Genomic DNA, 18,900 nt, shown 5'->3' with positions numbered 1-18,900 from the left:
AGCAGACCTCCACATTGTCTGCACAGCCACCCATGAAGCCAGTAGAACCATCCAAGGGGCCACAAAGCTGTTCCAAGGATAAGAAGCACCCATCACAAGGTCTGTTACCTAGGACCACCCAAGACCTGCCACAGAAGTCAAGCCCCTCCCTCCCCCCCAAATAAGAGAAAAACGTATTATGTACAGCTAGTCCTTTGCTTATGATCACAACTGAGCCCAACATTTCTGTCGCTAAGTGAGACAGTTGTTAAGCAAGTGTTGCCTCATTTTATGACCTTTCTTGCCACAGTTAAGTGAATCATGGTTGTTAAGTGAAACTGGCTTGACTTTGCTTGTCAGAGGGTGGCAACAGGTGTTCACATGACCCGGGACACTGCAACCATCATAAATATGAGTCAGTTGTCAAATGTCTCAATTTTGCAACCGTGGAGATGCAGAAAGTGTCGTAAGAGTGAAAAACAGTCATAAGTCACTTTTTTCAGTACAGTTGTAACTTTGGTCGCTAAATGAACTGTTGTTAAGTTGAGGACTGCCTATAAAAGTTGACTCTCATCATCATCATAAGGAAAGGTGCATTTGTTCATTAATGACAAACAATGGCCTGTGAAAAGACAACATAGGCTGGAAAAACACACGATGTAACATGCAAATGACACTAAATAACCAGATGGTCACTTCATTTTGTCAGAGATAAGTAGGAAGTAGCAACTACACTTTTACAGCATTTCCTTTTGACGTTTACTGCTTTTCTAGATAATGATGGCATGGGAAACTTTAACCTTACGTTGTCAACACTCTTTTCTTTGCCCTGTTACTAAAATATTTATAGTTTTTGTTTTTTGCCTGTAATTTCATATTCACTGCTGTTTTTCATAACCAATATGACCGTGCTGTCAGTCTCTCTCTTAATTTAGCCTTCCTTTTGTCTTTTTCCTTTTTTACTTCTCTAAACATTTTGACTCCTTTAATAATCAAGCACTTGCACTGAAAACCTGAACCAACTCTATGGTTTCTCTGTTGTGGTTACTTTCATGTCTTTTGAAACATATTATTTTGACTGAACTGTCAAGACTTCAAAACTTGCTGCCAGCATAAAACTGCAGTCCCAAATATAGCGAGCAAAGCATTTCCCTTATTGCCAATAGGGGGCAGTGCACGTCCACTAAACTATAGGACTTTTGCCTACCTAGCCAGAATAAACAATGGATCACCATAAAAGCAGCTTGCAATACTGTTATCATCTCAGATTTTTATTATTATTGGTTTACAAAAGGTTATGTGAAAAAGTGGACTGTTCAGCAAAAGTTTTTCTCTCCAGTAATGAACGGTCCCTTCTAGATTTAGTTTGTTTTTGTTTGAAATGGCTAGCAAAATAATAACAATAAGCAAATTAATACATCTATGGAGATTCTCAGTCATCCAGGTGTTATCCCAAAGATGCTTTTTCACGAGGCAACTGGACTTTTTCTTTGAAGACATTTCACTTCTCATCGAAGAAGCTTCTTCAGCTCTGACTGGATCCAGTCAAGAATTGAAGAAGCGAAATGTTTTCAGAGAAAAACAGGAAAGTCCAGTTGCCTCGTGAAAAAGCATCTTTGAGATAAGCAAATTAATATTATCAGTTTGTTGCCTCATTCAGCTCTATCATTTTTATTCTGGGCTTAGACGGAAAATATCATCTTGATTGCTCTGCACTAAGGCATGGAAGCAAGCATAGGAAGCTGTGTGGAGAATTGTGTAGAATGAAATGATCTGGAACAACCCTTGTCTCTGCTTTAATGGCTATTTCTATTACTATTATTAGTCTATAACTCTATGTTCAGACTAAAATAAGAGCTAAAACAACACTGAATCCTAAACCAGCAAAAAGTTTAAAAGGGGTTAACAAAATAGGTTAAAAATTGTTTCCAAACTTTGTGCAAAATGTGCACAAATCTGATTAAGGATAGTATCTGTGGGATGTTTGTTTTAAAAAGCCCCTACACCCCCAAAAATGACCTCTATAGAAAACAGATCACAGTGATAAATGCTGTAAGATTATAGTTCTTGTTTAATGACTACAATTGGGACTGGCAACTTGGTCTTTAAGCAAAGCAATCTATGTTGTGTGTGTGGGGGTATATAACCGTGACTGTGCTTACAATGTTAATTCAGCTTTTCTTTGCTTTACATCAGGAAACGACTCCAAAAAAACAAGTGACCCCAAACAAGTTTCTGGAACTTGACTCACAAGAAGCTAGGTAAAAGGACAAATCTAATTGCTTTTTCTTCCCTCCACTGCTCTTTGGAATGCTTTCCCTGACACTGGGATATATTCATTGGAGAGGAAGCGATTACACGTGAGTAAGCAAGCACACAACAGGGAATACATGTCAATACATGTCAAAAAGAATGCACTGGCATCAGCTGTTTGCTTAGCACACTTGCAAACAAAAGCCTTCAGTGTAAAATTGATTAGAGTCTGGTCAGTTACAAGCAGCAGCCCCATAAGATTCTAATCAAGATTACGTAACTGAAACTATTAACCTGCAGTTAGCAATTTTTAGACATGCACGCACCTTGGAGAAAAGCACCTTAGGAGATATAGGCAATCTTTCAGCTGGGGAGAGGGGTGGGGTGTAGGAGGGCCAGACAATACATATTAACTATAATGGTAAATGAATACACAGAAAGTGAGCTGCTGCAAAGGTTATAAATGTAGGCATTGGTCACAAAATTACTTTTTCACATTAACTGCAGATGGTCGCTGTCCAAGACAGTCACTAAGCAAGGCCTACCTGTATACGAACTATTCAAAGTAATTTGTCCATTGTCTTTGAGCTTTTACAGTTCATAAAACCCACTGCTTACAGTACAGGTCAACCGTGTTAAAATAAACATGTCAAAAGATCACAGATGATTAAATAATAATTTATTAACAATATTTTCACAAACATTCTAAAGAAAATTTCAGAAGTCTCTAAACTTAAAATTTATTCTCATTTGCAAAGTATCCCTTAAAAAAAGCAAGGAGAAAAAAAGTATATCTTATAGATTTGTGTTTTGGGACGTTTTTAAATTTGTTTTGGTCTGAGTAAACCCCTCTTAAAGCTTACAGTACATATTCAACCCTCTTCTCTTGCCAAAAGAAAGTAACTGAACATAAATTGATTTTTCGCTTTCAAGTATGTAGAAGGGCACTAGATAGCTTTCCCAGGCAACACCTTTTCAACTTTTAACCTGATAACAGTTTTGCAAATTCATTCAAATTATTTTAGAATATATTGAATTCAAAACCAGCTGTTCTCCAGAATGAAACCCACCATGCAGTACAATTGTTAGCATGCACTTTGGTGATTATTTTTGTACTCCACTGTATGTATCTTCTCTGCCAACAAAGGGAGTCCCATTATGGTTTGATTAAAATGTACTCAAACATTTTATGACATTAATATTTATTGCTTTATATGAATACTGTATTGAAAGCCCAAGCATCCAGTTTACACACAAATTATACAATTATACTGTATACCGTTTCACAATGGCAGTGAGCACTCTTTACAATCTACAAAAATCTACTTTACAGAAATTTAAAAATTCTAAATATCAAAAAGGTACAGTTGAAGAAACAGGTATAAATTTGGCAGCCAGTAAATGTGACTGGGAGGTTACATTTTGAGTGTTTTTACACATTGATGACTGAAAAATATAGTGTGACGTATTTAAAGCAGTAATTGTGCTTTGAGCTGGTTTTGGAAAGAGTTAACACTGGCTGTCAAAGTGGATGTTCAAAAATATTCACTTTCAAAATGATGTACAAATGGTAGCCATTCAGCTCTGATACATAATCTAGACATGTAATGCTGCAGCATTTCATATCAGTCTAATCTCCTACTATAAAACCATTACGTAATGTCAGAAATTTTCCCAGTTCACAGAAACTATCTTGTCAGGTTTGCAAACATTCTTGCTACAAAAAAAAGGTGAAGGTATTATTTTGAAATCTGTTCTCAACAGTTTTTCAACAGTAAAATGGAAACCTATTTTCCAGGCACCTCAGAAATGTACAAAAGTGTTGTTAGAACTCTTGGAATGTATTTGACCTGGTACTTTCAACAACATTTGGATCTTTTAGGCTATCAGATGGGCCTAATTTTATTTGGTGTATTTGGGGGTAAAAATGTTGTCTTGTATGAAAGAACTTGGATGCTTCTATTTAGAACAGAAAATTCTTCTAAAGTGCAAACATAGATTTTCTTTAGATTTGTATATTATCAAGTATTATATGCCAATGCGTAGCTTTTTCAAGCACAAAATGTAGTCAAATGAAAATCTGTAAACCAATGTGAAATTGAAGTGTTAAAAACCAAACCAAAAATTAACTGCTACAGCATTCAGGGGGATTAAAGAAAGAGAGAGAAGTAACTAAATGTGGAATCTCCAAAAAAAATGTCAGAATTAGAACTGCCTTCCAGTTTAAAAATTTTAATTCTAAATAATAAAAAAACTATACACAGACCAGATTTGACCATACTGAAATTTCAGTAGCAAGCAGGACCTGAAGGAGCCAATATTTCACAGTAACAAGTACAAGTCCTTCAGGATTTATCGCACTGAGAAGTTCAATTTACATCCTGCTTCTCTTGGAAAACTTAACAGTCCACTTTTATTACATAAAATTATTTATACAGTGTAAAACCAGAGCCTCGTGGAAAATACTGCCTCTAAGTATATTAAAATTATTAGTCTTGTTCCATAGGTTCATCTGCAGCTTCTGTGGCTTCATCGCTGTTTTCCACTGGGGTCTCTGATGCAATTTCAGGAGTTTCACTAACATTTGAGCCCAATTCTTCTTTGTCACTGCAGTCAGCTTTGCTACTAAAAGATCCACTGTTCTCACTATTTGGAGAAGATGAGTCTTTCATTGCTTGAGTCTGGTCAGATTCCCCAATCTGATTATTCTCCTCAGAAACATCTTCTTTCTCAATTAAGGAGGCACTGTCTTTGTCTAGAACTTTTCTTTCTGGAAAAACTTCTCTTGACATCATGAGAGATTCTGGAATAAAGTTAGAATCGGTTATACAGATGTTGAAAACAAAGCAACACTAAAATTTTATACAGGTAACAGTCATGAAGATACATCCCTTCTTGTGCTTTATGCCTCAGCAGATGGCAGCATTTAGCTGACCTTGTGTAGCTGGGAACTTAGAGAGATACGTTTTGGGTAGCTCATTGGTTAGAACACTTCGGAACTCCAAGACTATTGCCCAGACTGGAAAACTGGGGGACAGGGGAACCCTGTAAGGCAGCAGTGGCAAACCAGTCCTGTAACGCTACCAAGGAAACTGCATCATGCAACCGGCAAGAGTTATGATCAACTTGAGGGATTTGTCTGAATGCCACCCAGGAATTCTCTTGACATTTTTGGACTTGGCTTGATCTAGAGTGGTCACAGTTTCCCAGTTGAAGCTGGTTAAGACTGTCTACGTGTTGTGAAATTAAGGAGTTTTTATCGTATTTCTGACTGCTAGCCGATGTTCATGGATACGATCTGCTAGCCTTTTGTTTATAGGGCCTACATAGTGGCTATTGAAGTCCTCACACTGTATGTTGTAGAGGACTCCTGCTCTAGCGCTGCTGAGCCTCCTTAGATTACTTAGAATACTCTGGAGGGCTTTAGGTGGCTTGAGTGACGGTAATGGGTCTGTTGTGGTTTCTGGGATGTTTTTGATGTATGGCAGTCTTAACTGTTTCACAGCTTGTATTGGTTGTGCTATACTGGGTGGAGGAGTAGTCAGGGACTTTTTGATGAAGTGTGGTCAGTTTATTGCAACTAACCAAAACGTACGGCAACCTGATGGAAGTTGCATGGATATCTTGTTGGAAGGTGGTGGGTAGAAGATGATCTGTTTCCTTTTTCTGATGTTTAGGGGTGCTACCATGTGTTTGTACTAATCTAAATAGTCTTCTTACACACCTTCTCTTGTGGGAGGTTGTGCTGTTACGTTGATAGCAGAGCACTTGGTTGGTGTGGTTGGCTTTATGTTAGACTCGTCTTTCTAATCTGCCATCACTGCCTCTGCTGGTGAGAACATCCAGGAAGGGCAGCCTTTTGTTTTCTTCTTCTTTTAAAGGAGCTTTATACATTTGAAGATGTTGTGGATGATTTCGTAGGTTCTCTAGAGGGTCGGGGTTTTTTTTTTATTGCGACAAACCAAACCCCACCAACACTGATAGGACAAGTATATAACTATATGTAAGTGCACTTATATAGGTCTATACCAAGGGTAGGCAACCTCGGCTCTATTATGACTCATGGACTTCAGCTGTGCTGACTCAGGAATTCTGGGAGTTGTAGTCCATGAGTCATAAAAGAGCCGAGGTTGCCTACCCCTGGTCTATACAATTAAAGCAAACCCCACTCACTGCTAGTACTGATGTTACTTTACTGGGTAATGAAACATTTGCAGGAAAACAACCAAACCCAGAAAGCACCAAGGACCCCCCCCACAATTTGCTAAATGTTGCAGAGTTACACTGGCTTGAAGGCAGACGACTAAAAAAAAAGTCAAGTTTTAGTACCTTTTATGAATTAAAGCTTGTGGAAATGTCAGTGCACAAAAATAAGTTGTTTTGCAATGTTGATTTACCAAATACAACACACGTTCCAATCTGACCAGCGGGCAAGAAACAACTGGAGTTCGGTCTGAATCTAATACACAATCTATGCAATTTCATTGTACTATCGAAAACGTAGTATGCTTATAGAAACTTATTAGAAAGACCACTCCCAGGTCTGTCTTATTCTCCTAACTAGGATACCTCGGCACAGCTTCAAACAAAATTGGATTGGATGCAGACCTTGTTCGATTTAGAAATTAATGGAGGCATATTACAACTAAATTATGATTTACGTATGATTAAGGCTGTTTTCAACTCATGAAATTCACAATAAATGGATAAAATATAAATTTAAGCCACGCTTTAAACCAGGGGTCTTCAAACTTGGCCCTTTTATGACTTGTGGACTTCAACTCCCAGAATTCCTCAGCCAGGCATGCTGGCTGAGGAATTCTGGGAGTTGAAGTCTACAAGTCATAAAAGGGCCAAGTTTGAAGACCCCTGCTTTAAACATATTATTCAGGGAATGCATTTTCTACTGAAATGGTATATACCTTCCTCCTCCTCCTCAACGTCTTCTTTACAATGCTGTCTCTCTCCAACGGTTTCTTTTTCTTTATCCTGAGGTGGAGAAATTGTCTCAGTCTCTTCTACCGTTGTTGAGCAGGCTTCGTGGGAACCGCTCTCGTTGGAGGTTTCTTCAGCTTCCTCCTCTTTGTCAAATTTAAGTCTTTTCACTTCATAACCTTCCATTTCTGATGGATCATCTCCTGGGTGTTTATTTTTAACAGGACAGTTGTGGACTCTTTCAGGCTCAGATGCTGGCGATTCACTAAAAGACAGGAGGAAAAAAAATGGAAACACAAAGGATCCTATTTTCATATGAAGAGATAAGCAGGGATATTATTGCATCTTAAATCCTACAGATTTGGGTAACTTCTACCGCTTTGCTTAAATGTAACTTTATTAAATGTTCTGATATACACCAAGAAACTATTCTTGCAATGATGCACAGAAGACAAAAACAAAGTTTTGACACAAACCAGTTGTGCCAGCATCACCATTCCAATTCAACTGGGAAATCTTATTTAAAATAAAATAAAATCTTGTTTTAAGCAAAATGGTATTCATCATGTACAGGAAATCTAGTCCCTTATAATCAAAGAATATTGTATTCATAAGATTTTTTCTTTTTTTGCTTACAAAATAAAATTTTCTCCTTTTTCCCCTCTGCGGCCTGTCCAATCCCTACCAAATTTTTATGAACACAAAAGGATATAATAAACTGTTAATTCTCAATTCCAAAGATGGAACAAATTCCATTAGCTGATTTTTTAATATATATATATATCATTGACGTTTGATTTCCCACAACAGATCTAAATATTCACATCAGTTTTAAAGATCAACAACTGAGGTACTCCGGGATACATTATTTATACACATCCTACAGTATCCTAATATATTGGGCACTTTTGCATTAAGACTTTTAAAATAAGAAAGGAATAGTTCATGCCCACAAGAAATCTGCCTGAAAAGAGGATGTGCTTATTTTCATTTTGTAGAACATGTTTTTCAAGTGTTAACAGAAAATACAGATAGTCCTTAACTCACAACCACAATTAGGATTGGAATTTCCTTTGCTAAGTGGTGTGGTCATAAAGTGAGACATCATGTGACTATAGTGCTTAGCAACTGCAATTCTGGCACTCCTGTTTGCTGTTATAACTCTAATTGGACAGTGTTTAATATTTGTTATGTTGGACAGTGTTTAATATTTAATAATATTTATGTTTAATATTATATATATATATATATATATATATATATATATATATATATATATATATATATATATATATATATATATATATATATATATATATATATATATATTGTGTGTGTGTGTGTGTGTCATGTATGTGTTTCACTTTGAGAGCGGGCAACTAAATTTCATTTTTGATGTGTGCCATTGTGCCCACAGTAAAAAAAGACAAGGTTATCTTACCTTAAATGAGTGAGTGGTTAAGTGGGGTGGTGGGGGCAATGTGGAATGAGCACAGGTAGGCCAGGAAAGGAATACACTGCAGCTCAGAGGCTTCTTGGAGTGAAAGAAGCCCCTGAGCCAGAGCAAAGTCACACCCAGTGTCACTCCAGCCTGGCAAGTAGTGTGGCACAAAACCACTGCATCCCAGGAAATCCTGGCCACTCTTGTGTTCCACAGGCCCTGCTGCATCCAGCTGATCTTTGCAGTTTTTCTGCCACTGCTGAGATGTAGTCAGCCCGACGCTACTGTATCTAAGATAGGTGCTGGCTGTGCCAGGCCTTCTTACATAGTCTCTTGTGCTGTTCTCCAAATTGTATGTATAGTTCATTCTCCAAGCAGCACACCCCAATCTTGCAAAGCTTTCAGGAAACAACTGAGGTCTTCCCCAGGTCTCGTGAGGACGGCCCTGCTATTTGAAGAATGGAGAGGACCTCTTTCCCGTGATACTTCAGACTACCTCAAAAGCTTTATGAAGACTTTCCAAAGCACTGCAAGGATAGAGTGTGTTATTTGGAGCATGCATGGCGTGCGTGACTTGGAGAATGATGCGAGCGGCCACCAGGAAAAAGGCTTGCTGCAAACATTCATTAAGAGGCAGGCCAAGCACACCCTCATCAGTAACTGGAGGGAAGTGTGAATGCAAGGTCACAGGGGAACGGCAGCTTTGAACAGTGGTGCCCGGGGTGGAAGCGCCCCTTGGCTCGTAAGTGCTGGCGGGCTGCCAATCGCCCAAATTCTGATTGTGCAACCCCTGGGTGCTTCGATAGCCGTAACTTCAGACCCGAGGCTGTAAATCCCTTGGTTTACAGGCTGTAAATCCCTTGGTTTACAGGCTGTAAATCCCTTGGTTCAGTGGTATTGTTAACATTGGACGGTCAATGAAGAAATGGTTTTAAGTTGAGGACTACCTGTACTTTTTTCTAAACATGGCATATTAATAAAACATAAGACTTTCAAGGGAGAATGGGTTTAAGAATGAAAACATTAGTCTCAAGGGTCTAACCAAGGTGTCTGAAGATATATTCCTCTTACAGACCTGTTAATTTTCTCCTCACTTTGCAGGAGACCCAGCTCCTTACTTTCGGAACTGTCTGGTAAACCATTTGTAGTCATAGGAGGTGACAAAGAAACTTTTGGTCGAGTTACAGGCCGGGGTGTCCCAGGACCATTTATATTAGATCTGCAAAGAAAATGTTTAATTAATCAAATCTGGAAAGTCATATTTCCCTGAAATCCCAAAATATATATCAATTTATTCTTATTATTAATTGACTCCCCCAGTTATTTAATAATGAAAGTCACACCATTTTTTCCCAACAGTATTGAAAAATTATTCAGTTAAACAAAATATTTTCATATAATGAGAGTAAGTTAGTATAACAAAGTATAACTTTTATAGACACACACACACATACAGTCATGGCCGAAATTGTTGGCACCCCAGAAATTTTTCCAGAAAATCAAGTATTTCTCACAGAAAAGTATTGCAGGAACACATGTTTTGCTATACACAGGTTTATTCCCTTTGTGTGTATTGGAACACAACAAAAAAGGGAGGGAAAAAAGCAAATTGGACATAATGTCAAACAAAACTCCAAAAATGGGCTGGACAAAATTATTGGCACCCTTAACTTAATATTTGGTTGCACACCCTTTGGAAAAAATAACTGAAATCAGTCGCTTCCCTTAACCATCAAAAAGCTTCTTACACCTCTTACCCGGAATTTTGGACTACTCTTCCTTTGCAAACTGCTCCAGGTCTCTCTTATTGGAAGGGCACCTTTTCCCAACAGCAATTTTAAGATCTCTCCACAGGTGTTCAATGGGATTCAGATCTGGACTCATTGCTGGCCACTTCAGAACTCTCCAGCGCTTTCTTGCCATCCATTTCTGGGTGCTTTTTGACGTATGTTTGGGGTCATTGTCCTGCTGGAAGACCCAAGATCTCGGACGCAAACCCAGCTTTCTGACACTGGGCTCTAATCCTCAGATTTCATGATGCCTTGCACACATTCAAGGCACCCAGTGCCAGAGGCAGCAAAACAACCCCAAAACATCATTGAACCTCCACCATATTTCACTGTAGGTACTGTGTTCTTTTCTTTGTAGGCATCATTTCGTTTTTGGTAAACAATAGAATGATGTGCTTTACCAAAAAGCTCTATCTTGGTCTCATCTGTCCACAAGACGTTTTCCCAGAAGGATTTTGGCTTACTCAAGTACATTTTGGCAAACTGTAATCTTGCTTTTTTATGTCTCTGTGTCAGCAGTGGGGTCCTCCTGGGTCTCCTGCCATAGCGTTTCATTTCTTTAAATGTCGACGGATAGTTTGCGCTGACACTGATTCTCCCTGAGCCTGCAGAACAGCTTGCATTCCTTTGGAACTTGTTTGGGGCTGCTTATCCACCATCCGGACTATCCTGCATTGCAAACTTTCATCAGTTTTTCTCTTCTGTCCACAACCAGGGAGATTCGCTACAGTGCCATGGGTTGCAAACTTCTTGATAATATTGCACACTGTGGACAAAGGCAAATCTAGATCTCCGGAGATGGACTTGTAACCTTGAGATTGTTGATATTTGTCCACAATTTTGGTTCTCAAGTCCTCACAGTTCTCTTCTCCTCTTTCTGTTGTCTATGCTTAGTGTGGCACACACAGACACAAATGCAAAGACTAAGTGAACTTCTCTCCTTTTTATCTGCTTTCAGGTGTGATTTTTATATTGCCCACACCTGTTACTTGCCCCAGGTGAGTTTAAAGGAGCATCACATGCTTGAAACAATCTTGTTTATCCACAATTTTGAAAGGGTGCCAATAATTTTGTCCAGCCCATTTTTGGAGTTTTGTTTGACATTATGTCCAATTTGCTTTTTTTCCTCCCTTTTTTGTTGTGTTCCAATACACACAAAGGGAATAAACCTGTGTATAGCAAAACATGTGTTCCTGCAATACTTTTCTGTGAGAAATACTTGATTTTCTGGAAAAATTTCTGGGGTGCCAACAATTTCGGCTATGACTGTATGCATGCATAGATTTTGAATTATGATTAAATATCCAAGTGTTTTAAAAATAAACACTGGAAATTTAATACTAATCCATCATCTTATATTGTTTAGAATGTGATCATTTTAAGTACTCTTTCTTACCTGTCTGAATAACCTGGTGAGTTTCCTGGAAACATTACACCATTCATCCTGTTTAAACTGTTGGAATTATTTTTCCTACAAGAAATAAACGTGTTTTGAGATTTCTGCAATATGCAGGGTTTTTTTTTAAAAAAAAAAAGTTTGGCTAAGATCAAATAGCTCCAGATTCCTAGAAACTTTGTTTCTAGTCCCCCCACCCCTAAAATCTGTATAACTCTGCTCAATTATTAAAGAGAACCTGCTATGTTTAGTTTTTCCCAACAGTACTGAAACCGTGTACTGGGGAACAAAAAATCTTTGATTTGTTACCATCTAATATACATTCTTACCTCTAGTTCCTCCTTCCCTTTCTGAAAATATTCTATTAAAGACCATGGATAATATATAGGTAGTCCTTCTTCAAAGACTGCCACATATAGTGACTGTTCAGAACTGCAGTAGTGATGAAAAAATAACTATGTGAGTAACCCTTGCATTTACAACCTTTGCAGGCCTGAAATAAGATCCTAAAACAGTCACGGTTTTGCTCAGTGACTGCTTTGCTTAATGACAAGAGTTGCCAATCCCGATTATAGACACTAGAAAAGGACTGCCTATAAACTCCTTTCATTTGTTAGTTCTCTACAACTTCCTTGTCAATTTATATTGAAACAAAGTATGTCTTATAACAAAGATGAAGTATCCCAGATTTTATACAGGTAGCCCTTGATGTAGGACCTCAACTGGGACAAGAAATGCCAGAAATGACTGAACCCTATTTTTTTTGACATTTTTAATTGTGATCATTAAGCAGATCACGCAGTCATTAAGCAAACTGGAATGGGCGGGGGGAAGGATGCCAAAGAGTGGTTAAAAAGTTGCAAATCGTGATGATGTGACTCTATCTGGATGCGGTGCGGGCCTGGATGGGAAGGAACAGGCTCAGGCTGAACCCCTCCAAGACCGAGTGGCTGTGGATACCGGCATCTCGGATTGTCCAACATGTTCCATCTCTTTTGATGGGGGGGGGAGAGAGTTATTGCCCCCCTCTTGAAAGGGCTCGCAACTTGGGTGTCCTCCTGGATTCACGGCTTAACTTGGAGGATCATCTGGCTGCTGTGACCAGGGGGGCCTTCGCACAGGTTCGCCTGGTGAGCCAGTTGCGCCCCTTTTTGGACCGAGATGCCCTATGCACGGTCACCCACACCCTTGTCACTTCTCGCCTGGATTACTGCAATGCTCTCTAAATGGGGCTGCCCTTGAAGTGCACCCAGAGGCTTCAGCTGGTGCAAAATGCGGCCGCGCAGGTGCTTATGGGAGTTTCTCGATACTCCTATGTTACACCACTCCTGCGTGAGCTGCACTGACTTCCGATTGTCCTCCGGGTGCAATTCAAGGTGCTGGTAATCACCTTTAAAGCCCTACATGGCTTAGGCCCGGGGTACTTGCGAGACCACCTGCTGCCATTATCAACCTCCCATCGCCCGGTTCGCTCCCACAGTCGGCCTCCTCAGGGTGCCGTCGGCCAGGCAATGCCGGCTGGCGACCCCCAGGGGGAGAGCCTTCTCTGTGGGCGCACCGACCCTCTGGAATGAACTGTCCCCAGAGCTGTGGATGACCCCTGACCTTCGGTCCTTCTGCCGTGACCTGAAGACGTGGTTGTTCCAACAAGTGGGCCTGGACTGACTATAGTTTTAAATTTGGTTTTATTGGGTCAATTGTTATGTATTTACTTCGTTGTTTAATTCTTTTTTAAACTTTGTATTTTATGTTTTTAACTTTTTATTGTTGTGAGTCCTTAGGGAGAAGGGCGGCATATAAATTTAATAAATAAATAAATAAAATGCTATAACTACCGTCTCAGTCCCGTATCTAGGCCTGAAACCCAACTGAAAGATAATAATCTACTTCATCCAGGACTCTTTTCCAGCATAGGTGAGAAAGAAGACCGAGATGTCTGCCAAACAGATTGACAGCTGTACTGAGGTGAAAGTTCTCTGTTGCTGCTAGCTCCCTACCAAACAGCAACCAAGAATCACAAGAGGTCTCCCGTCATCCAAAATGTTAAATCTGAATCAAACCGCTCCTTCTCAGGGTGACATGCGCTCACGAAGCCCTCAGCGATACACACACCAAACCACTAGCCAACACTGCTGTCTGGTGATCCAGTGCTGCAGGCCATCTGCAGAAGCCCAGTTCTAGCCTGCAGCAGCTCCTTTTCAGCCACACACCTCACTGCTGGCCACTGGAAAACCAGCATTGCTGCCAAAGGCAGCATCTCTACGGCCACCTCCATGCAAAGCACAAATAATGCCTCCAAAACAAGGCAGCTGTGTATCAGCTGTCAGAAACTGGCACCCAAGGCGGTCTCCTGCTTTTGATAAGACTATGGGGGACAAAGCAAGAACAGAGGTCTAGCACAGCTCTCTCCTTCCACAGCCCAAGCTGTGTTGGTTTATTAGCGAATGCTGAATCTCTTCCCAGGAAAGTAGCAGATCAGGTAGTCTCCCATCTCCCACTGTACAAAAACAATCACCCCAAAGCAAGTCCATCTTACTTTACCATTTATATGCTCTTCCCGCCATTTAAAAAGAGGCTAGTTTGTTGCTATCCTATTTCCTAATAAGCAAAACTGATCCCAGAGTACCTGTTAACAGGAAAGATTCTATATGCTGCTCCCCTCAATCCCAAGTACACCATCAATAACAAATGCACTGCAATCTCAACAAGGATAGTCTCATTTTTAAAATAAAGAGTAACGAAGGTCATACTCACTCTGAAGAAGGATATACACAGCTGACAACCATAACGTTCTGTGAGATAGGGGGAAAAAAAGAAAACTTCAAGACTTATGGGAAAAGTAAAAGCCTATTTTAGAAGTCAACAATTCATCTTGTAGTCCTACTTTGTTTGGTTGGTCCTTATTAGTGCCTGATTCACCAGCTTCTCAAGCTCTTTATATCACAGACATAAATATCTGTCTCCCAGACTTAAGCAATGTTACCTCCCAGTTCCCAGCCAATCTGAACCCATTTTACGATAGGGCATCGTCTTCCTCTGAGAGCCAGTTTGGTTAAGGCATGAGGCTGTAAACCAGAAGACCAGGGATTCTAGTCCTTCTTAGGCATGAAACCAGCTGGGCAAGTAATTCACTATGAACCCCATGAAGGTGGAAATGGAAAACCACTTCCGAAAACCCTTGCCAAGAAAATTGCCAAGTCCAGGCAGTTGCCAAGAGTCAACATTAACTCAAAGGCATGCACGTACACATTTATCTTCCTCCACTTATTTGCAAATAATTCTTTTTCAGACTGCCTACTCTTTCCTAATTGATGGGGTAGTGGGGTTGGGGCAGTATTTATTTATTTATTTATTTTATTTTAATCCCATTTATATCCCGCCCTTCTCCGAAGACTCAGGGCGGCTTACCATTTAAGCACAAACCAATGCGCTTAGCAATAGCTTTCATTCTATGTATATGCTTGCTTATTAGGGCTTTCGGCCCCCGCCAAGCGGCATTATGTATGGCCATCCTCACCCTTTGTGACCTTTTAGACTGGCTTTGGAAATTAGGGGTGGATAGCACTGTGTTGAAACGGTTCTCCTCCTTCCTCCAGGGTTGGTTCCAGTCTATGTTGATGGGAAGGGGGAGATCCAGATTGGAGGGAGGGAGAGGGAGATCCAGCCTATGGCCCTACTCTGTAAGGTACCCCAGGACTCAGTTCTTTCTCCTGTTCCACCTAACATCTACATGTGGCCACTTGGGGGAAGGTGATTTGACAGTTTGGGGGGAGCTATCATCAATATACTGATGATACCCAGCTTTATAACCCCACCCTGGGCTGCCTGATACCATGGCATCCTATCTCAGTGCCTAGAGGCTGTAATGGTCTGAATGGGTTGCAATGGCCTTCGACTCAATCCAAGCAAGACAAAATTACTTTTAGTGTTTAGGGGTCCAGGTGAGCAGGTTTTCCCATTGGTCCTAGATGTGGTAGCACGGCCCCAGATTGACCTGGTGTGCAATATGAGGGTCCTCATGGCGCCTGTTAGAAGGCCAGATGGAAGTCATAGCCAGAAGTGCCTTTGTACAGCCTTGTGTTGTATACCAGTTGCACCCATTCCTGAATCAGCTTTGCTCACAGTCACTCTTCCCCTTGTGACTTCTTATCTGGACTACTGCAATGCACTCTATATGGGACTACCACTGAAGAACATTTGGAAAGTTCATCAGGTGCATAGATAGTAATGGGGACCAGGTATTCAACATATGAAGCATCACTGTTTCGTGACCTGCATTGATTGCCAGTAGGCTTCCTGGTGCAATTCAAGATGCTGGTTATTACCTTTAAAGCCCTTCATGGCTTGCGGGCCAGATTCTCTAAAGGCCATCTTCTTCCAATTGTTTCTCTCAGTTCTATCAGGCAGGTTGGACATGCTGCAGGTCCTGTCAGCCAATGGAACCATGAGACACGACCTCTCTGCCATAGCCCTGCCCTCTGGAATATTCTCCCTTCAAGTATCAGGAGGACCCTGACTATTTTGGCTTTCCACAAGGCCATGAGGACTCAGTTATGTACCAGATCCTGGGCCACTGAAGATGTTCAGAGTCCCGTTTCCTGGTTGTATTAACATCCACAGCAACAGTTTTACTAGTGCCATTTTGTATCATTTTAATTGTTTTTGTTTATAAGCCACCCCAGAGTCACTTGTTGAGATGGACAGCTATAGAAATCAAATCAATCAATGAATAAATAAAATCATGCCAGATCAATCTCCCATAGGACTGTGTACATGGGAACAGTTAGCATCAGTAAATGTGTCTCATCAAAAAGTCAAATAAATGCAAATCAAATACAATAAATATTGATTTGCCTACTATAGAAGAATGGACTTTAAAAGTTTCGAACCTGGCAGAAATGGCAAAAATCTCAGCATATTTGAAAGATCATTCGCACCCAAGATATATTTTGGAATGGAGAAGATGGATTGATTATATCCAGAATAAATATGGGACTAAAAAGTTTCATTTAGCATTTGAATAAGTGTTAGATTTATAAGATTTGTTATTATTTAGTTATTTTTAAGGAGAGTTAAAGTGCGATAGGATTTAAAGTGTTATTATAGTTTGTTAATGTATTATAGTTTAAGACTGTTAGGGTTAATACCCTGTATTTGCTTTGGGAAGTCGGGGGGGGGGAGAGGGAGGGATGGGTTTTTATGTTTAAAATGTATTTGTAAAACTCTTTAATAATAAATAGATAAATAAATAAATAAATATAATCTCATTAAACAACAACTGAAAACTGCTGATATACAACTGGAGTAGAATTGCTGTTTATACTATATAACAATTCTAAAAATTAATTAAAAGACAAAATTGTTAATTCTATTAATTCTGTTAAAAAGAATAAACAAATTTAAATAGCTACAATTTTAGTTCAAGAACAAGAACAATTCACTATTACCTTTTCAACTCCTCTGAGAAATTTGTCTGTTCCTGTGTAATTCCGCCTAGGATCTGTTAGCAGCTCACAAAGTCGCTGAATAGTAAATGGGATACTAAAACAAATTGAAACAAGCTAATTTTCACTTTGAATGCATATTGAATGAGAGGCAATGAATAAATCTGTTCAGTTGGTACATTTTTAAATCTATAACCCTTCATGTACCACTTGTTCGTTTACTGCCCCTAAAACTGTATTATATTAAGTAAACAGTAGGTGGAGCTGCAAGATTGCAGAAATATGTGCTTGCCTTCAATGTGTCCTATGATGGCTAAAGAGTTCCAAAATTCACTTAATTATTATCATTCATTGGATAATACAAAATATTAATAAAAGGTTCACTAAACAAAGAATCTCATGGTTTCAAATATGTGTGCTATAAAGGATTCTGAATTCCTTCCTAGGAAGTGATACAAATTTACTCATAAATATGCTTTCATACAATAAAATAATATAGAATAACTGCTTCTTTTTCAAATGGAAATGAATCCTCATCTATTTAAAAATTAGGACATCGACTGTAACTATTTTCGGTGAATGATTAATATACTAATAATAGAGCAGAGTAGGCAGTTTGAAGACTTGGGAGCATCATGATAGGCTGCATACTGTAAATGTCGGAACTATGTGATTTTAAACGTTGGTTAAACAAAAATAACTTTCCATTTTAAACAACCTCCTTATTCATACCTTTGTTCAGTTCAGCAGAGGCATCTCTTATCTACTCAACATTTAAAACCTTTTACAGCATTTCAGTGCTTAAAACATCTTCACCAAGTGTCAATCGTTTGTAAATACAAACTCTATCCCTACCAAATAATATGACAGATCCTATTCTCTGGAAAACTGAATACAACCTAACATACATACATAAAATTTCTATACAGATTAAGTCCTCACATGTTCTGAATTTTGTAACAGAAGTAGCCCTTCTGTTAGGGCCATTCATTGATCAGAAAAGATTTTGATTCTGCAAAGGATTAGGGAATGAAGAAATCAGCTTTATTCTGATCTTAATTTCCTAATAATTCCCTATCTCAGGAACTCAATTTGGAAATCCATTGCAACAGTAGTTCTCAACCTTTTCTTCACCACAGACCCCCCTTTAAATACCTTATGTGGCTAAGGACCATGAAGACTTAACTCAAGATTTAAATCATAACATTTCTTCAAGCCTTCACGGACCTCCTCTGACATTGCAGCCCCCAGGGGTCTGCAGACCATAGGTTGAGAACCACTGCATTACAATATTTCCTTCGTTGCACCTCCATAATTAAGTTACTCATTATTCCAACTGCAATTCTAAACAGGATTAGAATCCACATTTTAAGTATGATTTCAAATAATGGAAAACATCTTGTTTAATTAAAAAAGCAGCTTGCAAAGTCAGCCAAAAGCAACTTAATAGTCAATATTTTTATCAAAGAAAGTTGGAAATTACTGCTTTTTAAAAAACCTTTCCCCTCTTTTTGTCTGAACTTCCCCATTTTGCTTTTTCATTGTCACTCCCTTTTTAAAATTCTTTTTTTTTTGCTTTTTTGTGTATATTTTTTGAAACTTATGACAATTTTTGAAAAAAGCCAAGGAAACAAGATGTATGACTGTTACGGGTACAGGTAT

At 39.2% G+C, this 18,900-nt stretch overlaps 1 protein-coding gene across 1 annotated transcript in view; it reads right to left on the bottom strand.

Moving 5' to 3' along the window:
• Positions 1-2,894: 2,894 nt before the first annotated feature.
• Positions 2,895-18,900, bottom strand: part of PPP4R2 (protein phosphatase 4 regulatory subunit 2) — a 30,691-nt gene continuing 14,685 nt past the window's right edge. Inside the window, exons 4-9 of the mRNA XM_083356621.1 lie at positions 17,242-17,335; positions 14,549-14,586; positions 11,795-11,869; positions 9,684-9,827; positions 7,155-7,432; positions 2,895-5,035 (exon numbers count right to left, since the gene is read on the bottom strand). Of these exons, the coding sequence (XP_083212747.1) occupies positions 4,722-5,035; positions 7,155-7,432; positions 9,684-9,827; positions 11,795-11,869; positions 14,549-14,586; positions 17,242-17,335 (943 nt within the window). The 3' untranslated portion in view covers positions 2,895-4,721. The remainder of the gene's footprint in view (positions 5,036-7,154; positions 7,433-9,683; positions 9,828-11,794; positions 11,870-14,548; positions 14,587-17,241; positions 17,336-18,900) is intronic.

Source organism: Vipera ursinii (genome assembly GCF_947247035.1).
Source record: "Vipera ursinii genome assembly, chromosome: 2".
Classification (NCBI taxonomy): Eukaryota; Metazoa; Chordata; class Lepidosauria; order Squamata; family Viperidae; genus Vipera; species Vipera ursinii.
Note: the sequence above shows the minus strand (reverse complement) of the source record. Positions and strands in the feature narration are given on the sequence as shown.